Here is a 27,115-nt window from a genome sequence, read left to right on the forward strand (position 1 = left end):
GATTGATAATGATGAAGCAGTTGAAACTCCTGTGTTTGTTTGTATTGTAATTTGCAGGCAGCAGAACGTTGGGATACAGAGTGTTTAAAGGATGACACAAGTAGCTGGAATGAACAGAAGCCGTATTTCAGACGGGTTGTGTGAATTAGCAATGGTGTCCTATGATTACCTCCCTCTATTGTTCTTTTTTCTCTTAAAATTATTTATTCCTTGTACTGCTGTACATGTGTATTATGAGGAATGAGCAGAAGTGACCCTTCTGACTCTGTGACTGTGAGATAAAGGCACTTTAAAAAACTGGAGCAGATAAAAGAAATCCTAAGTGTAACAGAGCAGCGGAAGAGAATCAGTGTTGCTCCTAAAGGCAGTCTGTTCTTGTGGTGTTGGTTTCTGCATAAAAAGCATGAGACCTGATAATTTTAAACCTTTCCTTTATGTATAGACATGGTTGTTCTTGTTGGGGGTTTTTTTGTTTTGTTTGTGGGTTTTCTTTTAAGATTGGGCAGTTTGCTGGCTGTGGTTAAGAGGAAGGATTTTAAGAATGCAAAACTCGATGGTCCTCTTGTTTGATCTGTGGCTTTTCATTAATTTCAGTAATTAATTTTAGTGGATTTTTACAGTGAAATAAGAAAGATCAAAAGCAGCACCTCTCCAAACCATGTCATGGAGTGTTCTGCATGATTTGGGATTTTGAAATGGAAGGCATTGGGCATCCTCAAGTGTGTGGAACAAGGAGAAACAAATTTACTGTTGCTTTCCACACTTAAGAAAAGGGAAATAAAAATGCAGCAAAACTAAACCACAAGTGTAGAGAATAATGTTAAAGGACCTGGTGTTAAGGTAGAGCATTGCAGAATGAGAAAGTCAGATTCAGATTCAAGGATAATTCCATGTTTGATAAAGTCTGCCTCCAGTAATGCACAGTTAATCCAGTCTGTGCAGATCACAGAGACATCCCTGCTCTGTCACATCCCTGCTATGTCAATGTATTGATCTGGATAATTCATATCCTTCCCTATTTTCATTTGCATCCAGCTCTTGATTTAGGATTTTAAAAAATGCTGTGTACTGTTTGTCACCGGATTGCTTTGCATTTACACTTCTCCCTCTGCATATGCCCTTACTTAAAGTTCAGCAGTCACTTTCTCTGGCTGCACACCAGAGCAGGCTATCCTGGTTTGCAGCGGTACAAGAAATAAATTGTGCTTAATCTCTAAACCTACCACTCTTCATGAAACATATTTTCTTGTGATGTTCTGTGCAGTCAAACTTTTCCTGAGTGTGCTGTTGATTGAATCCCAATGAAAGAGCTGAGTGTCTTGGGTGTAGTTACAAAACTTGCCGTCCATTTTTAGGCCCTCTTGGTTATTCTAAAGAAAGAAAAAAACAAAAAAAAAACCAAACAAAAAAAACCCCAAAAAACACAAAAAACCCCCCCAAACAAACAAACATCCTTTTTTAATGCTGAGTTGACCAATACACCATAATCATGCTTTCAGATTTACTGATCTTCAAATTTCTCAGGTAAAATAAAACTTCTGTCCTTCCTTCAAAATGGAGAAGGATAGGAATAATGGCATGCATGAGAGAAGCAGGGATGCCACAGCATGTAAGAGTAAAGGAGATGAAAGTGAATGAAGAAGAAACTCTCTATGAAAGTGACAAGAAATTAATAGAAAGCCTAGTCAACACTCCATGGTTCAACTAGTTAAATTAATAAAATAATAATAATAAAATAATAAAATAAATTAAAACAATAAGAACACATGACTTGATCATTGTTTACCTTATGTAGTGTGAGGTCTTGTAAGTTCATTGTAATAGAGATGAACTCCCAATATAATTTTGCTGCCCTTTGTCCCCCTTTGGGGAAAATACAGATGAAAAAGAAATGGAACTAGGACAGAACTGAGCTGCCAGTATTATGTCATTAGATGCAGAACTGAACATGTACCTTCTCAAAAACTGTCTGACAATTTACTTCATGAGAGAGAATCTGTTTGTGATCATTGTCATGAGCAAAGAGCAATGGCCTTTGCATATCCACCTGTCTCCTTCTTGCCTACAATTTATGACACCATGGGGTGTGTTCCTGCCCAGGTTCCCTCACCACAGTCCTGCCTCCAGCTGCCTTTTCTAGCAGGAATGTAGGGGAAAGTTAACTTTTTGTAAAATGCTTGCATTTACAAGATGAAAGATGCTTTTAAAAGACCATTGCTGAAATTAATGTACACAGACAGTGATTGCCATCATCAGTGCCGTGGAGTTTCTGGGTTTGTGGTTTGTTTTGGAATTTTTGCCTGTTTGTTTGTTTCTCTTCTCGAAACAATGGCTGCCTTGCAGGCATTTTGCTATTTGGAATTTCTCTTTCATGTCAAGATGTAGGAGGTGGTCTTGCCCACTGGATCGCTCCAAAATAATTTCAAATTTGCCGGCTAAACTGTGTGAAAGCCCCTCTTAACCTTCCATATGGTTGATATTATAAGCTTTGTGTATGAGTATTTTGAAAGGTGTGGGTTCGGGTTGCTCCTAAGCCCTCCACCACAATTATGAGTGCTTACATTTGGTGGGATTTCCTTCCCCCTCCCCAGTGACCTACATCCCATGAATGCCATGCTGTTCTTGTGCTAGGGCTGGTGTCTGCTCTGTCTGTTAATTTGTTGGGTCTGTTCAGTCTGTCTGTGTCTTGATTAGTATCTGACTAAGGCTGCATCTAATAAATCCTTGTGCCCATCAGTAATGTGGTGTATCCAGGCAGTTGCTGGTATCATGTGTGAGTAGGACTGGCTGTGTCCTTGGCTAACCATAAAAATAGGGCTGTGTTTTGGAAGAGTTTTAAAGTTTTAACTATGGCATTAAGGCCAGTAATCAATATATGCACATAGTAGATAAGTGGTGCCTTTATTCTTCTTCTTTTTTTTTTCCTTTTTTAATTTTTTCCTGTGGCTGCCTAGAAAACCACAAAATTTTCCTTAATAAAATTGCGTACAAAAGACAACGCAAATGTGCTTTAGGATTTTTGCAAAGCTGAGACTGCAGGGAAAGACCTGTATTTTTTTCTGAGCATCTAACCTGAGGACTTCAAAGACCTTAATAACTTTTGAAAAAATGTACAGTCATGATCCAGGAAGGAACAGTTTTAAAACAAAAGCCTATCTGGTACTTAGTAAGTTCATGCCAGAGTTTGGACTCCTGCCTGAGACAAATACAAGATGCATTCCTGGGGTCACATCAAAGGTTAGGACAGTTAGATCATGTTAGATCATTGGGCTCCTAGCCCCAAATAACTATAATGTGTGAGGCTTGGGGTTTTCTTCTTAAACTGACCTGGCTTTACATGCCCACTAGTAGTGCATTTGTAGCAATCACAGTGTTTCACTGCATTGAATTCCTCAATGCCCTGTGTGACTGCTGAGCAGTCTGGGGCTGCTGGCAGCTCTGCTGTGCTGGCACATGCACCCTCTGCCCAAGGCTCAGCATCCCAAGAGTGGGAATGTCTGCTGGCTCCCAGTGACCCTGCAGAGCCCAGCTTTTTAATGCTGTCCTGGAGTTTTCTGGCTGTGCCTTCGTTCGGGTCAAGTTTTCCTCCTCTACTTTGATCTGTGGTAATAGTCTTGATTTTAATTTTTCCTGTGTTTTACAGTGGTTTGAACTTTATTGATTTGATGGTGCGACAGGGGAATATTGACAACCCTCCTAAGACTCCGCTTGTTCCTGGGTTTGAATGTTCTGGAATTGTAGAAGCTCTTGGAGACAGCGTGAAAGGATTTGAGGTAATTTTTTTTTTTTTTTTCCAAAGTGATAGTTATAAGTCCCATATAAATAATCACCAGTTTCTAATCCCTTCTGCTCTGCCAGTGACAGCAGCCTTCACCACCCTGCTGAGATTTGAAAGGTCAATTTTTCCTTGCTGCTTCCCAAGCGTGAGAATGACCTCTTGAATTAGTTTCTGAATCCACCACTGTCATCTCCTTCAAATCCTTCCTGAAAGTCACTTGTGCCATGTGCACATCCTGATGGCTAAATAGGCACTGGAAAGCATGAGTGATGTCCTTTAATAAAATGAAAGAAATTAAGTTAACTTGTTAAGTTTCCTTTCTTGGCCCTGTTTCCTGTCATCACTGCTCTTTTACTCAAAGCCCAGGTGCTGCTGATTCTGGTTCCAGCTTTTGAACTCGAGTTAACAGAGCCCTGTTTACAGTAAGCATTGCTTCTTACAACTGTGTGCATTAATGAGGTGCAGATTAAATTAGATTCTGATTCTGGATATAGGACTTAGTCTGATTGCTCAGGAAAAATATCTATTTCACCTGACAGGTTGTGATAAATGACAGATATTTGATGTATATAGTAAAGTTGTCATAAGTAGTTATGGACTCTTTGGTATCTCTTATGGCATAAAAGCAGCATCTTGTCCTGCCTCCTATCCTGTTATTGATATTAAACATCTATATTCACTGCAAACTTTCATTTTATTGCCTAAGCAGGTTGAAAATTGTGGAAATAAATCCTGAGTTAACACAAGTCAATCCTATCTTAGTTATTTGCAGAGTCAGCCATGTCAAAAGGTAATCCTAATTCCGAATTCTTACTATAGCTGGATCTTAAGAAGATATAAATATTTTTATCTAAAGACACAATTTTTCTCTTCTCAAACATCTAAAATTTGTCAGTTGGATGAAGATAATGGCCAGTTTAGTTTCAACTATGGTTTCAGTGGTGAAATCTTAGGGGATTTGTCTCAGTTCCCTTCCTGCCCCATCTCTGCCTTGAAACAAGTTGCAATCTTTCAATGTATTTTGTTACAAACAGCTGAATGATAATTTTGCCGTTTGAAAACCTTTTCTGCTTCAGTAGATCTGCTCTAGCATCTGTACTTCCTAGCTGTGCTCCATATCAAAGAATATTCTCTGAAAGGAGACTATTGTCTAGAAAGCCTCTGCTCCAGATCAGCACTCTCATTTTTGAAGTTCTTGCTATTTTTAAAGGGCATCATAAGGCTACAGCATATGGTGCTTGTTTGAACAACACTGCACCTGACTGAATATACTGTGTCTCTTTTTAAAGTGACATCTTTGTTCTGACTGTGGAGCACGCTTGTGCACTGGTGCACTCCTGTCACTGAAACAAGCTGTATTTTATTTTTTACACATAGCCTTCATAGCCATGGCTGTGTTGGAGTGATCTAGAAAAGGGCCCACACTCAGAGTGGCAGCTGTGCACGGGTATAAATCCATCAGCAGGAGAACATGCCCTGAGGATGATGGAAGAAGGTTCTGTTGGTCACTTTATGGAATCCTTGCACAGAGCAGGGGCACAGCACATGCTTGCTGTCTCCTCGACATATGTTGTCACCTCTGTCCACAGCAATGGCAAAGACTGCACCCTGTATCTTCTGACCTCCTTTCCCTGGGTAAATCTCTTCCAGTTCAAGCCCTCCTAAAATAGGTGTAATGCCTACTCCTTCTCCCATTAAAAGAAAAAGCTGCTTTCTGATGATGACAGCTGTATCAGGCCTGATCTCTCTCCAGTTTTGGGGATGATTCTCAAGAAAAGACATGTAATCTGACCAGGCTCTGAATAGTGTCTGTGGTAAAATGTGGTATTTAATGTTACCAAGAAATGCCCTGGTAATCACCAAGAGGGACTTCTCTGCATTCTTTTTGGTAATAATTTATGATTTATGGCAAGGATATAGGGCATATTAACATCTGCACTAATTAGTCCTAGCAGACTTTCTATTTTAGATGCTTCTCTAAGAGCAAAAGGGAACCACAGAGTGATTACCAGTGAGGCATTGTTAATTTGAATGTATTTCAAAAGGAGGAGGCATTTCAATGAAATTGGAATGACAGCTCTGTTTCAGCATTCTCATTCTAAAAGAGACAACCCTTCAGAACTGTCAGCAGCCCCTTAGCTTCGAGCAAACCTGCAATATCCCAAAGCAAAAGTGATGACTCAGGAGACCAAAATGTGCTTGTGCTGTAAATGTTTGCCTGAAGGCAAAAGTGTTGTGCTTTACTCCATACCTGTAGTTCCTAAAGCATTAGAGAGCATGGTAGAATGTAAGAGAGTATCAGGCAGATAAGCAAAGTTATTTTAGAGGGAGAGCTGCTGTTAGTTTTAGTTAAAACACAAAGGCCTGGAGTTTGATGCTATTCCTGTCTTATCCTGTGTCTCCATTGCAGAGCTCCTTTCATGGTTCAGGTTGTTGTTTTGGCTGGTGTGTCCTAGAAAGGCAAAGGGTCTAAGGCAAGGTAGCTCCTTTGCTGAGCTCCTTTCATGGTTCAGTTGTTGTTTTGGCTGGTGTGTCCTAGAAAGGCAAAGGGTCTAAGGCAAGGTAAAAGATGCCATGGGGTTGCTGGTGACGAGGAATTATTGGGAGTTTGTAAGAGCTGTGCCTGTGAAGATTTTAATACACACTGGGCAAACATTTGCTCAGTGTCGCTGTCCCTTGTAGACGAGCAGCCCAATTTCTGCTTTCAGGTCAGTGTTGCTGTCCAAGTCTGTTGTGCCTTGTTGTTACTCCTGTCCATCTGAGAAGAGTCAGTGTCTCTGCTTTAAAAACCTGAAGCTGCAATGAAGGCCAAACACAAACAGTTGAGCTTGATGTGCCTGGACCCCTGAAGGGTTCCTAGGAGCAGCCAACTGTATCTAATATTTACAGAAAGGCTTTTTTTCTCCATAGTAAATTGTGCTTTCATCTTCTGTGCTTTTCAGAAGAAACTGATCAGAGAAATGTTGCATTGGAAGATAATATTTCATTGCTCTTTTAAATCTTGTCAAATTCATTTTGTAGATTTAACAGTGCCTTAAAATCCAAAGGTATATTTTTGATGTTTAAGGTGGCTTATTTGAAGTTGTAGAACTAAATTCTGCTCTGACACATGGCTGTGGAGATTACAATCATGGATATATCTTGGTTGAATCAGTTAATAAGATGGTAAAAATAGAGAGTGGGTACAGATGGTGTTATCTTCTGAATGAGAGCTTTTGCAACCCTTTCGTGTGCTCCATCTACCAGAGCACAAGGCCTTCCCTTCTCAATCCACAGAGGGGAAAAGTAGCTCTAAAGTGAAAATTATCCTAGGTATAATTTTCTTTATTCCATGCTTCTCATCAATGTAATTATAACCTTTCCCCCTCATCTCTTTCTCTTCAGCAAAATTCCTGGTTATTGCTAAGAATGCTGTTTTCATTCTTTACATTTGTTATTTGGGAGCTCTGCTAGCAGAAGATGATCTGTACTAGTGATGATAGAAAACTGCTCTATCAGAGAAGAGTGGAGCAAAAAAAAAAAAAAGGAAGAGGTGGTGTCTTTAACTTCTTTTGGTTATTTTTGTTGACATTAAAAACAGTAAAAGCCCAAAGCTGAACAGCTTAACTGCTATTTTTCCAAAGATGAGGAGCATCATTTCCCTCACAGTCAGGCAGTGAGCCAGACCTTGAACAGGAGACTTGCAGGTCTCACAGGTTGCTCCCTACAGTCTCAATTGCAGTCAGATCCTCAAAGTTGTTTTCTTCCTTGTTTGTAGATTGGAGACAGAGTCATGGCTTTTGTAAACTACAATGCCTGGGCTGAAGTCGTGTGTACCCCAGTAGAATTTGTCTACAAGATCCCAGATGACATGAATTTTTCCGAGGCTGCTGCATTTCCCATGAACTTTGTAACTGCCTACATGATGCTCTTTGAGGTTGCTAACCTGAGAGAGGGCATGTCTGTGCTGGTTCACTCGGCAGGAGGTGGGGTGGTAAGTTGGAACTTCTCTTCCTTTCCTGTCACTGAGTAACTGAAAGTCTGATGCATCTTCATTCCTGAAATGACCAGAACCTGCAGTTTGGTGGGATATTCCTCTGTGTGAGGGATTGCACCAGGAGGGACTGCATCTGTTTTCCCATCAAAATGCTGATGTGAATGGCTGGCAGGAGCTTTTGGTGAAATAAAAATGTTATGGATCTAGACTCTATGAAAAAAAATCTCATGGAAAAACCCCTAATTGGTTGTCAGCAGATCAAGGATCAACCATTGTCTCAAATATTGCATTCCTGAACTTACACATGTTGTACTTATACGTTAAAGAAGGGTGTAGTGAAAAGAATAAGCTCCCTGCAAAAGGTATTTGTATGTAACCGTAATCCTCTTTACAGTAAATGTCCCTCTCAGAATACTCCTGCACATATAATGTGTGAGTGTGTGTGGTGCTTTCACTGTGAAAGATTTCCTTTTCCCCTTTGTGTAGAGGGATTGAAAGCAGTGAAAAATCTTAAGAGAGCCCTGAGGAAAAGGTACAAATTTGAAATTGTAGCCAGTGGTGGCTGCTGCATGTTGTAGTTTGGATCATTCCTGAGGGAGCATTGTGTGGCACAGGCAAAGGGTGAATTTGTGGGAATACCAAGCCACACAGTGAAATAAAGAGTCAGCATTTTGTGGCCCTTGAAGTTCCTTTCCTGAAGTATGTTTCAGGAAAAATCTCTTTCTTTTGAAAGTATTAAAGTTTTGTGCAAAACATTGTGATATTGACTGGGGACTGTTTACATTTGAAATTATGCAGTCCTTTTTCATAAGACAGATTTTATAAGCTGAGACCGTTAGCAGATAGCAGCCTTTGAAACTCGAGTACCTTTTCTAAGTTCTTGTTATGCCTTATTTATGCTAAAATAATGTTCTGTTTTCTGCTGAGGTCTGGTGGGCAGCCCCAAACACGCTGTCCTTAATTCTGCGCCCTTAGCCCTTCTTTCAGGCTCTCATATAAATGAAGGCTGTAATCAAAGGAATAAATTCATGAGTTCTCTGTACAAGGTATTTTTAGCCAGCCATAATCCCAGTGGCAGCGAAGGGTCGGTGCTGTTGGAATAGAGGAGTAAATGAATGGAATTTATAATCGTATTATGCTGGGGCACAGCCCGGCCCCCAGTGCTGGGGCTGACCATTGTTCTGTAGTGCTCACTCTCTTCATGTGGAATTCAGGGCTGCTAAAGCAACATGAGGCCACACATGCAGGGGAATATTCTACAGGAATCAAAGTCCCAGCTGCAGCTCTAAGGCCATTTGCCCACCTGGCACTGTACAGCCCCTTTGTGGGCTGAGCGTACAGAATTAGCCCCAAAGCAATCCCTGCACGTACCTGTGCATCTAGAGAAGTTGAACCCCTCCTCCTTTTTCAGATTCCTGTGTTTCTTTCTCTTTCTGATCTCACTAGCCTCTGTTATTTCCTCCTTCTTTTCCTGAAGGACTGGTAATGCTTCTGCTCTAGTGCCTCTGTGCTGGGCTGTTCCTGGAAGGAGCTGCTGGCTTCCTCTCTCATCCCAGCTGTTCAATGGGCACTTTTGGCTGGTCCTCTGCTGTGGCTGCTCCAAACCTTCTCTGAGACAAGCTAAAGGAAGAATGGGTCCTGTTTGGCTGCCAGGAGAACAAGGAGAAATCAGATCCATCGCTTGCTAAGTAGTTAACTAAAGCAGAGTTTGCAAGGGAAAGGCCAGACGTGCAGGAAGAGCAGCCAGGCTGGCAGTAAGGGATGGAGGGCTGTGTAGGATCCGGGGGGACTGCAAGGAAGAGGAACACAGGGCTGGCCAGCCTGCAAGCCAGGATGCTGATCACTGTCCCAGGGGAGAGGGCCTCACACAGCCCCTTGTTTCTTGTAAGGGAAGAGCATAGAGAGCAAGAATTGGAAATTTTCCCATTGCTTGATAAGTTTTCTAGGTAAAATATCACTGAAGATGTGTGGATTTTTTTTTCTTTCTGCTAAGCAGACATAAAGATTTCAGAGGGGTCTGTGTTACTCTAATAATGTGTCTGTTAATCCTTTGAAAAATCTGACAGTTTCAGATCGAACACATCATTCTCACAAAGGTCTTTGATAATGAACAGAAAACTGGCACTGAAGATGCTATAGAAAGAGCTATTTTTGTGCTGTTGCTTTAATAGATAGAATGCCCTTCCCCACTTTCAGCAAATCTGTCCAGTTTGTTTCTAAATGTCAGGGAAATTCCAGAACACTTTAATGAGACAATAGGCTCCCTGTGGGACTAGAAGTTTCTAATTGTTCATTTCTCATTATGCAAGATCATTATTTTAGCTGCTTCAGGCAGTTTATTAAAAAGAACTTGTTGCTTCAAAAATGTTTGTGAGGTTCTTTGTTCTGGCTACTCAGTCCTCTTTAGGAGGATCCTGCAGCTTTTTCAGTAAGTGGAGACAGGCAAAATTCTCTAGGACCTTTACTCTTGTGTATTGCCTCAGTTTATTTATGTGGCCTTCTTTTGTTGGGAGATACTTTTGGTAGTGAGGTAACTATAGCAATTGTCTTCCCATCTGTGCCTGGAGTGTGATTAGTAGCTTTAATGTCTGACAGGATGCTTTAGATAAGTCAGGTTATTTATTCCAGAAGTTCCAGGGAGCATCAGAAGATTAGGAAGAGAAAAAGGAAGCACACCAAGATAACCTGTCTTGGGAAAGGTCTCACACAGCTGTCTCTGTGTCTCCATGTACCAAACCAGTGCCTTCCCTGCCCGCACTCCCTGGAGTGCAGGGCATCCTGCCAACTTCCCTGGTCCTGGAAGGGCAGTGGCCACTCGTAGGGAAGCACCTGGTGTCCCTGAGCCGGGGGACAGGGGGACAGCCCCAAACTCTGCTTCTGGCCCGTGGGATATTGCACCCTTCCCTCGGGGAGGAGGAGCTGCTGCAGTGCTTACAAGGGGACTGGAGGGAGAGGTGACGTTTGGTTTTCACAGGGTTTGCTTTTCATTTGGTTTTCAAGTTTTTCAGCTTGTTGATTTTGATTGCCTGGAAAAGGGGCTGCTTTGGCTTTCCTGGCTCTTTTTTCATCCTTGGGACAGGGGCAGTGAAGAGAGAGTGACTCTCAGCTCCCACCCTGGGCAGGGAAGGAGGCTGAAGATATTTCAGGAGCCTTCTCAGAAAGCACAGAGCAGGCTCACAGTTGCATTCCATGGTTCCCTCAGGCTCTGACAAAAGATGAACATTTTTTGAGTCCTGCTGCTGACTAAAATCTAACAAAGTTGCCATTTGCTCCCCTTTAGGCCTCTGCTTGGCAGGACACTTAGAACTTCTGATTAAACTGTCTAAGTGAGTATCAGGGCAGTTCAATAATTAACAAAAAATAGAATTGTCTCATACAAATAGAGTTTAAATACTTTAAGCTACAGAAATATTCTAGTGTCCTTCTGAACTGGTTGCTAAATCAGGGAGAAAGCCAGATAACACTAAACACCATAAATAGACATTAATGCTGAAAATAATGACTTTGCAAGAACATATTACTTACTGTAGGACAGATATTGGTCTCTCTTAACTGTACAACACTGCAATTAATGTTTGAAATGACTGCAAGACAACGGAAGAGTAGCTCCTTTCACAAAAAACACTCCCCCATCTCTTTAAAGTGAAGCAATGTGACAACTGAGGAGAACACCCCAAGAAAACTGAGCAGTCGTGTGCACCCTGCTGGGACTGGTCTGCCCTAAGAGGCAATTAGTTCTTTAAAATAAAAACTGTCCAAGTCAGTGCATTCAGTGCAAGTCACAGCACAGGCTTGTATGAGGTATAAAGCTGTATAAAGTTTTGTTCACAATTATTTATGTAAACTGTTGAATTAGTATAAATACAGGACTGTTGTAGTAAAAAAAAATCGTAAAAAGCATTATGATTTTCTCCTTCAGCTTCAATAAATCCAGTCCCTATTTCTGTGATATCTACCTGCAAAATTAATTCCTCCAGGGCTTTATATTTGTGAGAGAGCCATTATGTCCATTTGCTTGTTTGTTTGTTCTTCATGTACTTCCTCTTCTGAATATTTAGAGCACAAAGCTTTGGTTATTTACCAAGATTTTGTAAACACCATTCTCATCACTTAACTCCTCAGACTCAAGGCAGAATTATTAGCCAATTCTTTAGCATTTTGATCTTGCAGATGCTAAAAATAAGCTGCCTTCCCAGGAGAAGCATTGATTGCTTCTCCTGAAGCTGTTGTCTGACCTTCCCTTTCAGGCTCAGCAGCAAAGGAGGTGCAAGCAGAGTAAGTTACAGATGCAGTTCTCATGTTTGAATTTGAAGGGTAAATCTGACTTGGCAACAGATTTAGGCCATCCTGGCAGGATTTGTTACTGCTTGGCAGGAGCCCTCTTTTTTATTTTGTCTCCCCTGCATATATTGCAAATATTTGAGGATGTGTTCCCGGCTGAATCACTGAAGTGGTGACATTTTATCTGACAAAGAACTGGCATTCCTTAGTGAATCCAGTCACCTGCTATCACAGACAGCATATAGAAACTCTTGCAAGGGAATGATCTAACTTCTTCCTCAAAAAACACCTGTGTTTATCTGTTCAGATTCTCTCCACTCTGTTTTACCCAGTGAGAAACTTTGCAGACTTTATTCATGGCCAGTAAATGCATCTTTTAGAGTTAATGTATCTTCTATTTAATGATGTTGTCTATTAATTAAAATTAGGTCCTCTTTCTTCTTGGAGCACTTTTTTTAGATCTTTTTGGTAGGATATATATGTTCACAGCCACAACAAGCTCAGCATGAAATCTCTCCTTGGCCTGTATTTTTCAGTCTGAAGGCAGGTTTGTTTGCTCACACCTTGTTTTTGTAAGGTTAGGTGTCTCTTTCCTGGTCATCCTCCAGGCAGGTCCTGCTCCAGCAGGTGTGGATGCGTTTCCTGGGCTCTGAGCTGGCTGGGAGCACAGCAGCAGCAAGATGGTAGGAAAGCCAGATCCTGTTAAAACAGATCTCACAGCATTCCTGATCCTTTTAAATATTGCATGGGTAGACTGGCTGCTCTGTCTGCACTTGGAGGAGCACATTAAACAGCACTCCTGTGGTTGAGTCAGGACTCCCTGAATGTGAATAATTAGAATTGACTCTTCTCCTGTGCTGGTGCTGGCCAGCCCCTTGCCAGGGCATTCCTCCAGCCCACTCTGCTGGCACCTTCACCTGCTACCAGGGCTGCACTTGCTGTTTTCATACTGGCAGTTCACGGCTGTTCTGCATGTGATGAAGGGCTTTCCTCTTGTTTCATCTCCAGCAGCCAAGGATAAATCAGCTCACACGCTGTGCCACCCAGTCTGGGCTGCTCTAAGTGCCCAGCTGTGGGAGCCAGGAGGGCAGTGGGGCAGTGAAGGCTTCTGAAGCCATGGCTCTGCTCCCTCAGCAGCACCAGGGAGTGCTGGTGCCAGGGCCCAGCCCATTTCCAGACACTGCCTCAGAGCAGGATCTGCTCATCAAACACGAAAGCCCAGCCAGCCGTGCACAGAGAGCAATTTCCCTGACCAAAGCAGCTGCAGCCTCTGAAGGCCGTTTCCTTCTGCCTCTCGCAGCCCTGCACTCCCCAGAGGACATGTCCTGTCCCCAGCCACTGCAGAGCTCAGCTCTCCCCTGGCTGCTCTGCCTTTCCAGGGGGAGTTTGTTCCCCTGGCAGAGTTTTGCTGGGCTGGCTCCACTGAGCTGCAGAGGATTTGTGCCAGGTGGAGATTCAGCCCTGAGTTTTTGATGCAGCTCAGCTGCACGGTTTTGCAAAGGGGTAAGAAAAACACACCCGGCTAATTGTCGCAGAAAATGTTGTGAGGGTGAGAGAGATCATTATCTCAGGGTCACTGTCCCCCTGCCTCCACTCCAAAACTCATTTGTGGTGAGCTGAGTGTAGCAGATGCTGCCTTATGCTTGTCCAATAATCACATTTTAGTTTGTCCACTCTGCAATGTTCACCCAGTGTTTGGTTTCCAATTTCCTCTGCTGTAATTGGGAAATGACACCTTCAGGAGATGAAATGTTGTGTATCAGACTTCACCCAAGGCCAGAGAAGAGTTTTCCTGACACCACAAGATCAGTAGATGATTCCCCTTGCAGTTTTCTTACTGTGTTTGGGTACTGCACAGCACCTTCAGGTGTGCTTAGGTGGAATCAAAGCATTTTGGAACTTGGATTCTTCTCACATCCACTTCCAGACAAGTTTCTTGTGCAATATTAAGTCTGAATGTTCTTTTAAAAATGCTGTAGCACCTTTAGCCTGCAGAAATATATCATAGAAATGGTAATTCTTTACTGATACAGTTTTGCAGAGTGGTATCTTTTACATGGTTTATTCTCTCCTGCTATCAGGCTGCCCTCAGTTTGCACAGTAGCAAAAAGATGCTTTCTTGGAAGGATTGTGCCCCACATCTGCTGTAATTCAGTGTGCAGCTGGCATGTCAGGCTGGTGGCATTAGGTCAGACCCTTCTGAAAGCCACTCACCTGTACACCTTATTTATATTTCATCCAGCATTACGTTTGTGTTAACAAGGTAATTAGATTAGTGAGTTTCATTCTATTCATGCTTTCTATATTGACTTTTAAATATTGATTACTTTTTTTCTTTGAAATTGTTGAAATGCACTTAACAGTCTATTTCATTGTTACTTCCTAGAAAACTACTTTTCCATTCTTTTAGATGAATATCTTGGTATGAGAAGTTTCCAATTCTGCAGGCTTAGACTTAGGTTTTAAAGCAATGAAATATGGAGATTTTTTTTTTCTGGATCTAAAACTACTGTAAAGCTATAAATTTATATTAATTTCTGTAATCATATGTGTAGATTAGGTTCAACATACTGGTTTTATGAATTCACAGGATATCTTGAAGAGGAATCCATCAAGCAGACTGTGAAGCTGGGGAGACACATCCAGCATTAGCAGACATCTTTCATTCCACAAGCTATTAATTTCTTTAATCTAAGCTACTCAATCCAAGCCATTAATTTCTCTAAGGTTTCACCACATGATGTTCTGCCTCACTGGAAGTGTTCAAAAAATGTGTGGATGTGGCACTTCAGGACAACTTAGTGATAAAACATGGTGATGGTGCTGAGCTGGTGGCTGGACTTGATGGTCTCAGGGGTCTTTTCCATCCAGAATGACTCCATGATTCTGTGATAAGTAGTGTATAAAATATATGAGTATATTAAAGGAGATTGATTCCACTTTAAGGGAATATTGTGTAACCATGTCTATCCCTTCAGAGAATTGCCTGATTTTTTTCTATTCCCAAAGACTGCTAATTTCCATTAAAGGTAGCATTAATTGTCCAAGTGATAATTCTTTTTTGCCATTAAAACTTTCTAGTTTTCCTGGGTTCAGAAAGCAAGAATCTGGTCAGTACTGCTGTGTAGAAATTGGCATTGTATATGAAAAAATTAAATAGGTGAAGATTATTTTTCAACCCATGCTTGTATAGTTTAGCACCCTCTTGGAAGGTTTTGGAGTTCATACACTGTTTCTGCTAACATGGTTCTTGATTCCAAAGCCAGAGAGGCTGCTAGCAGAGTTGATGTGGTTCTGCCTGGGCAGGGAGGAGACAGAAAAGCCTCTTGCCCCTGTTTGCCACAGAGCAGTTGTCAGGATCCAAGTGACAGCACAGGGCTTCAGCAGCAAAACCCTTTGTGATGGTCCATTTGTGAATCGTGGGTATTCTGAGCACTGGTCTCAGTATTTGCAATTAAAATGCGTAGCCTGCTGAACAGTGGTGACTAATCCAGAGGCAGCTGCGTGATTTGAGGGATTAAAAGGAGACTTAAGAGTGACTTACATAGCCACGGTGCTGTTTTGGAGCTTAGCTGAATTCCACAGAAATTAGGGAAATGGTTGAGTTCAGTTCCCCTGTTTTGATGGGGAAAGCATGAAAAGTCCAATATCAGCCTTTATTCCTACATTTCTGATAGAGCTACTAAAAATACTTTGCACAGACATAAGTAAGAGTCAACTTCAAATTAAGATTTCAGAAAACTGTAGAAGAGTGTTTTGTGGAATTGCTTCAAAACACTTCATCCAATTATAAAAGAGCTGGTCATATGCGTCAGTTGTAGACTTCAAATATCTACAGAAAGCTGGAAGGTATTCCCAGCTGATCTGGGATTTTAGATAAGCTTATCTCTGGGGGGAGGGAAAGGTGTACTACAGAGTTTGAGTCAGGAGGAAAATAGGTTATTCACATCCCAATGTTTTTGTGCATTTCTCCTATTCATCTCACTGTCGGTTTGTTAAATGTTAATCGTCTTCTGAAGGATAAAAATCAACATGCTTTCTTCTTGAATATTTGACCTTTTAAACATTCAGTGGTTTTGATTCAGGATATACTCATTAGCCCTTCTCTGCCCAAGTTAGATTGAAAATGCAGAAAACTAATTAGAGAATAGATCAATAATGTCAGAATTTCATTCAACTACCATGCATTATAAATTACTGATTTATCTAAATCACTGTGGGTGTTGGGTTTCTGTGAGACACAGAAGTGAGAAAAGACAATTGCTTAGGAAAATTGCTAAGAAAAGAACAGCTACAAAATCCCCTAATTTTTTATTTTAATTTTATATTACATTCTTTGTGGAGGCTAAAATCTGGGAAGGGTTTAGAATGAGATGGTAAGTAATAGAGAAATGAAATATCAGAATAGTGAAACATTTTCTGCTCCCTGAAAACATTACATCTTTCAAGATGAGACCCTTCAGGAATGGATTTTCTTATGATTTTTGAGAGATTAGGGATTTCAGCCCAGGAAAATAATGGATACTTTTAAAAATAAGAGGTCATTTTTGATTTGGGGTTGGATTTACCATGCCAGGAGTAAGCATTGTTACCTGTGAGCTTCTCTGAGCTGCTGGATAAGCTGTTCAGCCTGCTGTGGTGTTCCATCCCTCATCTGCAAAGTAGGAATGAGAATGATCCCTTCTCTTGCTCTCTTTTCTGTGTGTGCTTGCCTGTCTAAAGATCTCCTAAGCTGTGCCTTGCTGAGCAGGCATTTACTGAGTAGCCCAGCAGGAAACCGCTCTGAAATTCCTGGGTGCCACCACGTGTAAACCATAACCTTGCCCTCTCTGGTGATGCTCAGCTTGGAGTTACATTCAGCAGAATCCATGAGGATGCCAAGACCTCCAGGCTATGCAGGGCTAGCTAATTATCCTGCTCTAAATAAAACCCAAGTGCTAATTACTGGGATGTACAACTAATAATCAGGGTTTCTGGCTGGAGTGAACAGAAATGTGTTTGTCCCTGGGTGGTTTTACTATCATGCACACAGTTTACAAAAGACAATCTTTAGGCTGTAGCTGTAAGTAAGAGTCTGCTGAATTCCATCTGATTTTTTTTTTTAGAATGACAGTGCCTTTTTTTAAACTTCTGGATATATCCATGTGCCTGTGCTGGCTCCAGTGGAAAAATGTGGTTGCAAGGGAAAGTAGGGTGTGGCTACCAAAAGTCTGGTTTTCTTTTGTTGGTGTGTTAAGAATAAAACAAAACCTGGGTTTGTAGAAAGATGACCTTTTAGGATGGTTTTTGAAATCTAGATGGCTCAGCTGTTAAGCTTCCCTTCTCTCAGCTTCATGAAATCAGAGGTTAAAATTCTATAAAGGCCTTCTGGGGCCCAAAACTGGAAACTCAAAGTACAGACATCTGATTGCACAAATTCTTCAATGCCCCAAGTGCTACCAGCATCTGATGGACCCCACTGGGCTCCTGCCCAGACCAGGAGGAAGAATAATTGTCCTGGATGTGCTCTGGGCTGTTTTATCCTTTTTGCTGTTGATCAGTTTTGAGCCTGGGGCCGTGCTTCAGCAGATCTCTCATAGCAGGCTGTTCCTGCATTTTGAATAATCAGTAATTACTATTGTTATCAATAAGAGGTAAAGCAGATTTTCTTTATTATGCAGCGCTTGTTACAGCAACTTGCTGTCTCCACTGAGACCATAAGGAGACATGATCCTACTGTATTAGGATCCTGCTTTGTCTTCAGAACATCCTTGTGATTTAGTGTCTTTTTTCCTGTGGCTGAACTGCATTTCAGTGGAAATAAACTGGTTTGGGAAGTGCTTGCCCACGCTTGGTCTCGGGTTTTGCTGCGTCAGGAGTGAATGGGCAGCTGCAAACTCTGTCAACCAATTTCCATGCCAGTGAACTAACATAATAATGTATTTGCAGGGTCAAGCTGTTGCTCAGCTCTGTTCAACCATTCCCAATGTTACTGTTTTTGGAACAGCTTCATCTTTCAAACATGAAGCAATCAAAAACTCGGTAACTCACCTGTTTGACAGGAACGCAGACTATGTTCAAGAAGTAAAAAGGTAATCCTGTGTTTTCCTGAGTCAGATCTGTATAGTATGTGGCAAAATACTATGAAAGGCACCAGGCTGATCATATTTATGGGAGGATATTACATTTGTGAGTTTGGGAGCTGTAGTTTATTCCAGTTATTCCATCTGTCCACTAGGGACAGGATAGCAAGCTTCTCCCTGTGTCTTGATAAGCAACATGAAATTTTTCAATCCCTGTCCTTATTGGGTCATCTGTTGTGAGCAAAGTAAATTAAGTGAAAGAAACTAAAGGTCTTAACAGAAGGATGTGCTTTGCCTTCATTTGCATATGTACTTGCTTACTGTAATGCTCCAAATAAGATATTTTCAGTGGATTTGTAAGGTATCCAGGTTTTGGAGTTCTCTGGTGTGCTTTTATCTGCCTGGGTTTTTATCCTCTGCCAGGGATTGATATCAGAGCACATAATGTCTGCTTTAATTTCAGATCCTTAGATTTTGTTTGTTTACATTCAGATTGAAATCATCCTGTTGCCTTTTGAAGTCATCATGTGTGTTTCTGTTTATGTGCTTTCAAACACTTTGGTTTTCAGTTTGTCTAACTGTTGATCCTGTTGTTGGTGGAGGTGGCAGAACTTCTCTGGGCTGTTAGCACTGCAGGCTGGTATTGCAGGAGAAATCAGGGTGGCTACAAGAGATGAAAAACCATGGGTGTAACAAACAATCTGTGCTTCTTTCCTGGCACAGAGGTGTTTAACGTCAGCTCAGCGAGTAGTCCTGATTGCAAGACAGAAGTGGCACCCTGTAGAATGTTCCAGTACTCTGATTTGTTACTCAGATCCTTCCATTTTCCCTTTGCATTGAAAAGATCTTTAATAAACCTACAGCAGTAATTCTGAGTGCTGCCTTGACAAATTGTCTCTTGGCAGCAGCAGCAGTGAGGGAATGGGGCAGTTGTTTGGTTTGATGGCTATTGGCTGTGTACTGTGTTCTGCTCAAAGTGTTCACCTCTTCAAAGTCTGTGAGCAGAACAGGATGGAGCTGTGATGGAGAAAGGACAGAGGCAGGAACCTGCTTTATTGTAGGTCACGGGGGCATTCAGCAGGGAGAAAACTCAAAAAACAGAACAAAACCAAAGCAACCACCAATGACTCCAAGCAAATGAAAAAAAACCTAAAAAAATCCATAAGGGATGTTATGAATTGGAAACGTTCATAGGGGATGAGGAATCATTTAACCAGGGAAGCCACCAAAAGCTATTTCGTTGTAAAATTGTTATTCCTCTACAGTGGAGGCTCATCCAGTGGCCTGAATAGAAGCAATTTATTGTCCCAAATGTGGCAGCAGTACCAGGGAGTGAAGTTGCCTGGTTTTGCTGCTGTTTGTAACCAATGGGTCTCACCTTTGTTTGTGAGGAAGCTGAAAGATGCATTACAAGGCCAAATCAGGATATTCAGTGTATTTTTTTTTAATTCTTCAGCATCATATTGACATTGCATTGACAGAGCTGTTGCAAAGTTATAAATATGTAAACTGTTTATTGAAACAGTACAAAATGGCCTGATTGTAACACTTGTGCTGGATTTCTACCTCTTGGTGACTTCTCTTTAAGCTTGATTTAAGTCTTAGCTGATATCTAGTTGATAAAATATCTGAAGAAGACTCTGCAAATAACTTTACAAGTAATTTTGTCTGAAAAGAAATTAGGATAAGATCTTTTTCCTTACAAATTCAGAAAAATAATATTAGATGTGAATAAGAAAAATATCCTTTTTCTCTATTCACAAGACAAGCATTTGCTGATATTTGCATGCAGTCAAAAATAACTTTTTATCTCTTGCCTGTCTTTTGCTAATATAATTTTCCTGAAAGCCCTGAAAAAGGGGAAGTAAGATGCCTAAGAGGGATGGGTTGGCTAGCCTGAAAAACTTGCACTGTGCCACTGGATGGGTCTGAAATGTATTTTGATGAGGGTAAAGTTTTCACAGGCAAAGTCTCAGCCTTAGAGCCTTTCTAAAGAACCTGGAAAATGTTAGCATTTGGTTAACAACCAGCTGACCAGCCCTGTGTATCTTACTGCAAAGTAAGAGATTTTTCCTTGTTTTAGAATCTCAGCAGATGGAGTAGATATTGTTTTGGACTGTCTTTGTGGAGAAAATACTGGGAAAGGCCTCAGTCTTCTCAAACCACTTGGGACTTACATTTTGTATGGTGAGTGGGGAAAAGCAGGTGCACATTTCAAAACTAAAGCTTTGCAGAGCTTAAAAGCATCCATGCCCCTTCTTCCAGAGCTGGTGATTCACAAGCTATGCTTGCTCAGTTTGATCATTTCCAGTCAACAGTTTTAATGAAGCTTACCATGGATTAAATGATTGATAAATAAATGGTAATATAAAAAAATGTTTAAAAAATATTTAGAAAAGTAAATCCAAAATGGAAAGGGAAGCTACACTACAGATTGTTAAACATCACTGGGTGATACAGGAGAAGCATGGGAGAAAGTTTGGATCTCTCATTCTGGGAATCATTGTGTGGCCAAGGAAACTTCAGTGTAGTTTTTGTGAGAGAGAAGCTTGAAGGAAGCATTTCAGGAAGAATGCTGTTGGGTTTATTTAACATGACTTTGAGGAATCCAACCCAGGCTTCTGTCCACAAATTTCCACTGCTGTTTGTGGACTGCTCCTCACATGGAGCAGACCCATCTCCCCTGCTGCTGTGCCAGGCTGCCCTGCAGGGTGGGGAAGCTCCTGTTGGAGGGCACAGCTGAAGGGATTCCTGTATTTATGGGCAGGTGCCCAACACAACCCAACCTGCCCCTGACAGTTTGATGGATTGCCAGGGTTGTCTCAGAATTCCTGTAAGCCTGGAGGGCTTGGTTGCCTTGGCTTCTTTGTTATTTTTTACTCTCAAAGGATTTTTACTAATCTCTTTTAAACCTGGGCATGTTGTTTTTTTCTTAAATATGAATCATAGAGATGATTTTACATGTACTAAATGGTCTGCTGTAGCTTGTAATAATAGGTTGTGTGTGAATGTGCTCATCTTTTGCAGGTTCATCTAACATGGTTACTGGGGAGACAAAAAGCTTCTTCAGTTTTGCAAAATCAGTAAGTGTCTCTGTGATGATGCTCTTTCCTCTAACTTTGGTCTTTTCTGTAGCTTTCTCATCTTCATAATTTTCATTTATCTCTGCTGAGTTACTTCTGATGTTGTGGTTTTGTGCCATGTTTTCTTCTGGCAGCACAGCTAGACCAGAATTGGATCTGTGTGCATTTCACATTGCCACTGAAATTGTCTGTGAGACACAGGTCTCTTACACAGCTAAGTTTAAACTGCATTATTTATTTATTTGTGGCAAAACATCACATCCATGGATATTATTAACTGCACCCTGAAGGTTTCTTGTCTCTGAAAACACTGTCAGGACCATGCAGTGAATTAAAGGAGATGTATCTCTTAATTGGGGCCTGTGTCCACTCAATTTCAGCTTTTCAGAGATTTCTTGTATACAGAAAAGCATTTTTCAATTCTCCATGTTCAAGTGACATCAAAGAGATGATGATGTGGCATTTGTTTCCTAATTGATGATGTCAAGAAATTCAAAGTTCAAATGTTCTGGTTTTTTTTTTTTTCTTCAGCTTACTATAACAGAAATCTTTGCAGAAATCCTAGAGATCAAAAGTAGGACAAATAAATCATATAAACTGCCAGCAAGAAATAAGTTAACCAGGAGTGAAAGCAATTCCTTCATACAGGAAAAACATAGGGAAAAATCTTTTCTGAACATCTGTCCTATGATCTTTTTTGCCAAAATCTCATTTAGAGCTTCCAGCAACACCCCCTTCCCAGGAGGAATTGGCTTCAAAATTCTCTGTGTAGCTGAAAGTCAGAGACTGTAGCAAGGAGCTGTTCTTTGCTTCCTACATTGTCTTAATGGTTGTAGTGGGAGGATCCTTGTCACTGTCACACACTTGTGACCAAAAACAAGATAATTATTGCTATGAAACCTTTTTACTGGTAATGTAAGAATATCCAGATGCATATAATGTGTAGGGTATTTTGGCCCAATGGAACAAATTTCAGCTGAAGTATTTTTCAGATAGTATTGGTATTTATTGATGGAATAAATATTAATAGACTGAAGGAATAAAAAAACATACAAATTTTGTATACAAATATAACTGGTTTCTTTGTGTAATTGTGCTGCAAAATTAACTCATAAAAATTGTATGAAAATTCTAATTAAAAATTTACCCGTTCAAATGAAATTTGCAGGGAAGTGGCATCTCTCACTCTCAGTGATGCTCTTGGGCTACATGAAATAAAATCCTTTCATCAGATACTCTGAGGCATGCTCAAGTGTCATAAACATAATCATGGATGTAGAGAACTGGCAGCTGATAGGCAGTGCCTGGTTCCCTTGGTTTGAGCAGAGCCATGGCCAGGAGCTGCCAGTGAACATCTGGGCACTTCAGTGGCTGTCTGGAGAGAGCAGGAGAGCAGAGGGGGCAAGGAAATCCAAACTCCTTGCTGCCAGACCCTCTTCCATACCCAGATGTGTTCACCTGACCTCCTCCAACACGAGTTTGTTTTATTCCTGCTTGTCAGTCAGCTGCACACTTTCTTTCCTCATCCTTAAATCAAATCCTTGCTGCTTTTCTTGGCTGCTGCATCAGACCTGGCAGATGAGTCCTTCATCACATCTGCACAGACAGCTTGCTTGTGAACTTTCCTGTACAATTCTTGAAAAATGGTTTTTCTAACCATGCTCTTGTTTATTGGTTTCCAGTGGTGGCAAGTTGAGAAAGTAAATCCTATCAAGCTGTATGAGGAGAACAAAGTCATTGCTGGATTTTCCCTGTTGAATCTACTTTTCAAACAGAATCGAGGTGGCCTGGTCAAGGGTGTGATGGACAAACTCCTAAATCTATATAACAGTAAGAAGATCAAGCCTGTGGTTGACTCATTATGGGCTTTGGAAGAGGTAGGAGTCCTCATTTTGAAATGTTGTAAAAATATGCACTTTTAGAGGTAAAAACATATTTAAACATGTTTTCTAGTTATTAACGTGTTCTGCTTTTTAGTTTGTGCCTAAGTTGTCTCTAGAGCCCCTGCTATTTGTAAAGCCAAGATCCAGAGTTATCTACATATTTTTCTACTAAGTAGATATTAATGGAAAATGCTAATAATAAATGTGTTTTTTCAATCTTAGAAAACTTTCTTTTTCCCAAGTGCATGAAACATGTGACTAACAAGTGCAGAGTAAAATGCAAACAATGGAATTGTAAACAAGTTAGATTTTTTTCCCTCAGAATGCATTTTAATACACAAGCTTTAGTTCCAGTGCCACAGTTGTACTAGCAAACCTTGGAAGTCTGCAGGTTTTCTGGCAGTTATTGAAAATGTGTCAAAGACCAAGAAATCAGAACTCACTTGAAATGTTGCAATTGTGCTCTGTGGCTTTCTTGTGTTTCTTTTTTAAATTCCTCTAATTGCTCAGCTCTCCTTAAAGACATGCAAAGAATCCAACTTGCTGACAGCCCGGGCAGTCACAAAGCCCTTGTTCAAAGTGCTGGTTGAGACATTTATAGCTAAGATGCTGGTGAAGGAAGAGAAGTATTTTTGGAGGTGTGAACAGACATTACCATATGAAGAAACAACACAATCATAGAGCACCACCAGATTAATACTCACGGTTTGTGTGTCTGTGCACTGAGCCTGGCACATCCCTTGGGATGTGTGTCTGTGATAGCTCTGCTGAGTGGGGTTGTGTCTGCAGTGTTTTGTTTCACTCTTCAGAGGGTGCTGCAACAAAATCCTCTCAGTGCTGGAACGCCGTAGGTGGTGTTACCATGAGGGAGTAGTAACCTGCACCAGGCTCAATCCACGAGTAGTGCTGTGTTTTACTGAGATTGTGGCTGCCTGTGAGCTGTTTCCTGAGCCAGCATGTCCCGTGCTGTCCCTGCAAGTGCCCCAGTGCATCCCAAGGTGCCGCTTCATGTGGCAGAGGTGTGAAGGGGCCAGCCCCTGTGGGCTCCTCCGTGGTGACAGCCTCCCCAGGAACCCCCTTCTTTTCCTCTGAAAGGCCTGCCTGAGGCCACAGTGTCACCAGGAGCCCCCAGGGACACCTGGGGCTGCTCTTCTGGGCATCCACCTGCTCCAGGAATGCCAGATGTTGTGATAAAGAGCAGCTGCTCAGGCAAGACCAAATCCTGAAAGGGAGAGCCCTCTGCAGAGAACCAGGAGTGGATCAGACTTATGGTTTTGATATATCTTTTGGAATTTAATTATTAAGTAAGCTTAAAAATGTAAGTGGCACAGGTCTCTAGACAGTCATTCTGCAATTTCTTTGTTCATGTAAAATACATACTTTTCATGTACTGGTGAGTAAGAGAAGGATAATTAAAATAGTAACAATAGCTTAAACAATACTTGATTGAGGACATGCCATAACATGAGAAATTACACATGGCAGGCTGATCTCAATAGTCAGCATGATGGGAATTTGGTGGGAGACTTCTGTTTGTTAACATTTCATCTAACATTTGGCAGTAGCATGCACCATCCCCACCAGTAGATTGTGATATGTGTAAATACATCTGTTGTAAAGCACAGTCTAGAAAGCTCCAGCTCATTTGTCACACCTGCTGGCTTTCCATGAGCTGTCTGAGAATTGGCAGAGGAGCTGCCTGGCTGTACCTTAAGGGATGCAAGAGTTCTTTATTTGATTGCAAAGTGTTACTGAAATATTGCTCATCCAGGGCATTATCATTTTTGGGGTACATTTTTGTGGGCATAAAAATAATGTAGGGCTGACTCTCAAATTAATATGATACACAGAGAATGTGTCATAGCTAAATAGAACTAGACTGAAGAAAGGTTGGTGCATTTCTGTTCTGTTTTGGTAGGTTTTCATTTTTAATTTCAGAGCTTGAACATCTCCTTTCACAGGTGGACATTTGATTGGTTTTCACTTCCTGCTGGATAAGCTTGATGAGCTCCAAATGTCCACTTTCATTTGCTCTCTACCAGCAGGCTTTAGTGGAGACTAAACCAAAATATGACCAGCTTTTACCAGGTTTCCTAAGGAAACTGAGAATGTGCATTAACCAGAGAGTGGCAGAAAGGGAGACTCCCTACATGGCATTTGAAAATGAATGGCTGATTAGTTTTCTATGGAGGAATATTGCCTTTTTCAGAGCCTCATGGGGGAATTCATGTGTCCTCTGTCTAGTAATTCCACCCTAGAGATTATCTTGAATCCAGTCAGAGACATTCAAAATGAAAATATTGTAAGGAAAATTCTCAAAGGAGCCTTCACCATGGAACACCTTTCCAAATGTTTTGTTTTAAATACCTGAATGTATCATCACATTCATAATAGGTTTGATGTCTGTATGAAAGGCATATCCCCAGCACATCCCTTCCGTTCTCTTTACTCACTCTGCATCTGCATTTGTTTTCATGTATTCCTTTGTGAAAATATCAATTCACAAATTAATGCAGACTCTCTAAAGCCAACATGGAAGACTCCTGGTTTTGTTTCAAAGCTGCATTACAGTACAAATGCTGCTCTTTTCAGTCCTGTATCAGCTTCAGAGCAGAGGACAATGAGTTATATGCACAGTGGTGCTCCCCTTTGCTGCTCAAGGCTGGTTTCCTTGCATGATGACCCCAAAACTGAGGGCTTTATGTTCCAGTGCATGTGAGAACAGCCAGAGACAGGCTTTGTGTCAGTTTACATCAGTCTTCATGAAGTGTAAAAAAAATACTTCATTCTTCTAAAAGCCTGGTATGGTTCCCTGAACAGCATTTATTTCTTAATAATTTCTGCAGGAGCACACAGTTAGAATTTTAAAGAATACACTGATGAGAGAATATTTTAATGGCAATTTCAAGTGGCAATAATATAGAACTTAGAGAAAGTTATTAGATTCCCATTGGCCTATTATGCAGTCTGTGTTAATGATGTCCAGCTGATCGTCATATTATTTTATAGCTAGAACTGCTCAGAAATTATTAGATGGACTTAATTTGATACTGTTCCTGTTGAACCATGAAGGTGTGCCCGAGTGTCCATGAGATCATTCTAATTAGGATATAAACCCTTCAAGTGTCCTCCTTCCTCTGCTTTAGGGCTGCTTTCAAATCTGTGGAAGGATTCCTGGTTGCACTGGCCTTTGTTTCAGGATGAGCATTGCCCTGCCTCTTCAGTGCAGGCTGCTTAAACAAATTTGCCAGCTGACTGAAAAGAGGAACTTAGAAGTGACTCAGTTTTCTTCAATGCATCAGATTACTGCTGACAGAAGGGAGATCCAGACTCTTGACTGCTGCTGTGGAGCAAACTATTTGTATTGCTGTGTTAGCTGCTGCTTTTTGTTTGGGAAGGGTAATTTTAATCTCAAACTTACATCCATAAATCCCAGTAAAGCCAAGTCTTGTCTCAAGTAGGCAATTAGAACCACTTTATTGTGGAAAAGTAAGAAGGATTTAACTAAAAGAGACAGTAACAAAATCCACAGATACTTTAAAATGGAAATAAACTTGGGAATTGCTCATCATGAGATGAATGAAGTCATACAATAAATTAGCTGCTGGTGAGATATCTTGCTGCTTTGCAACTATTTGTTTATGCATTCAAGTGTTTAAAAGATGAGATGATTTGTAGTGGCACATGCTTAAAATGCTGCTCTGTAGTAAAAAGCTGATTGTCTGTTAGGATTGCATTTCATTACAAATAGCAGAGTTTAAAACACAATTTGTATTCAGCGAATATTTTTTGATCCTTTTAGTTGTTTCTTGGTTAGTGCCTATTTACCACTCATCTTCATTCTGATTAATTTGTACTGTGCATTTATGCATTAGCATTCTCCTGAGGGTCTGTGAGTATTTGGCTTTACACAGTAGTCAATTAGTAAGCAGGATGAAAACTGACAATTCTCAAAAAAATCTAGTGTGTTGAATAAAAGCATGCACGTTGCACTTTTCTATTAAAATTCTGTGGTTTTAATCTCTTTATAGTTACAAAAGAAAATTTATGTT

General features: G+C 40.9%; 1 protein-coding gene across 1 annotated transcript in view; it reads left to right on the forward strand.

Moving 5' to 3' along the window:
* Positions 1-27,115, forward strand: part of VAT1L (vesicle amine transport 1 like) — a 55,527-nt gene that overhangs the window by 2,674 nt on the left and 25,738 nt on the right. The window contains exons 2-7 of the mRNA XM_039696624.1: positions 3,644-3,773; positions 7,536-7,751; positions 17,964-18,106; positions 20,181-20,284; positions 21,125-21,180; positions 22,863-23,057. Of these exons, the coding sequence (XP_039552558.1) occupies positions 3,644-3,773; positions 7,536-7,751; positions 17,964-18,106; positions 20,181-20,284; positions 21,125-21,180; positions 22,863-23,057 (844 nt within the window). The remainder of the gene's footprint in view (positions 1-3,643; positions 3,774-7,535; positions 7,752-17,963; positions 18,107-20,180; positions 20,285-21,124; positions 21,181-22,862; positions 23,058-27,115) is intronic.

This window comes from Passer montanus, unplaced genomic scaffold, assembly GCF_014805655.1.
Source record: "Passer montanus isolate IOZ18808 unplaced genomic scaffold, ASM1480565v1 scaffold113, whole genome shotgun sequence".
Lineage (NCBI taxonomy): Eukaryota > Metazoa > Chordata > Aves > Passeriformes > Passeridae > Passer > Passer montanus.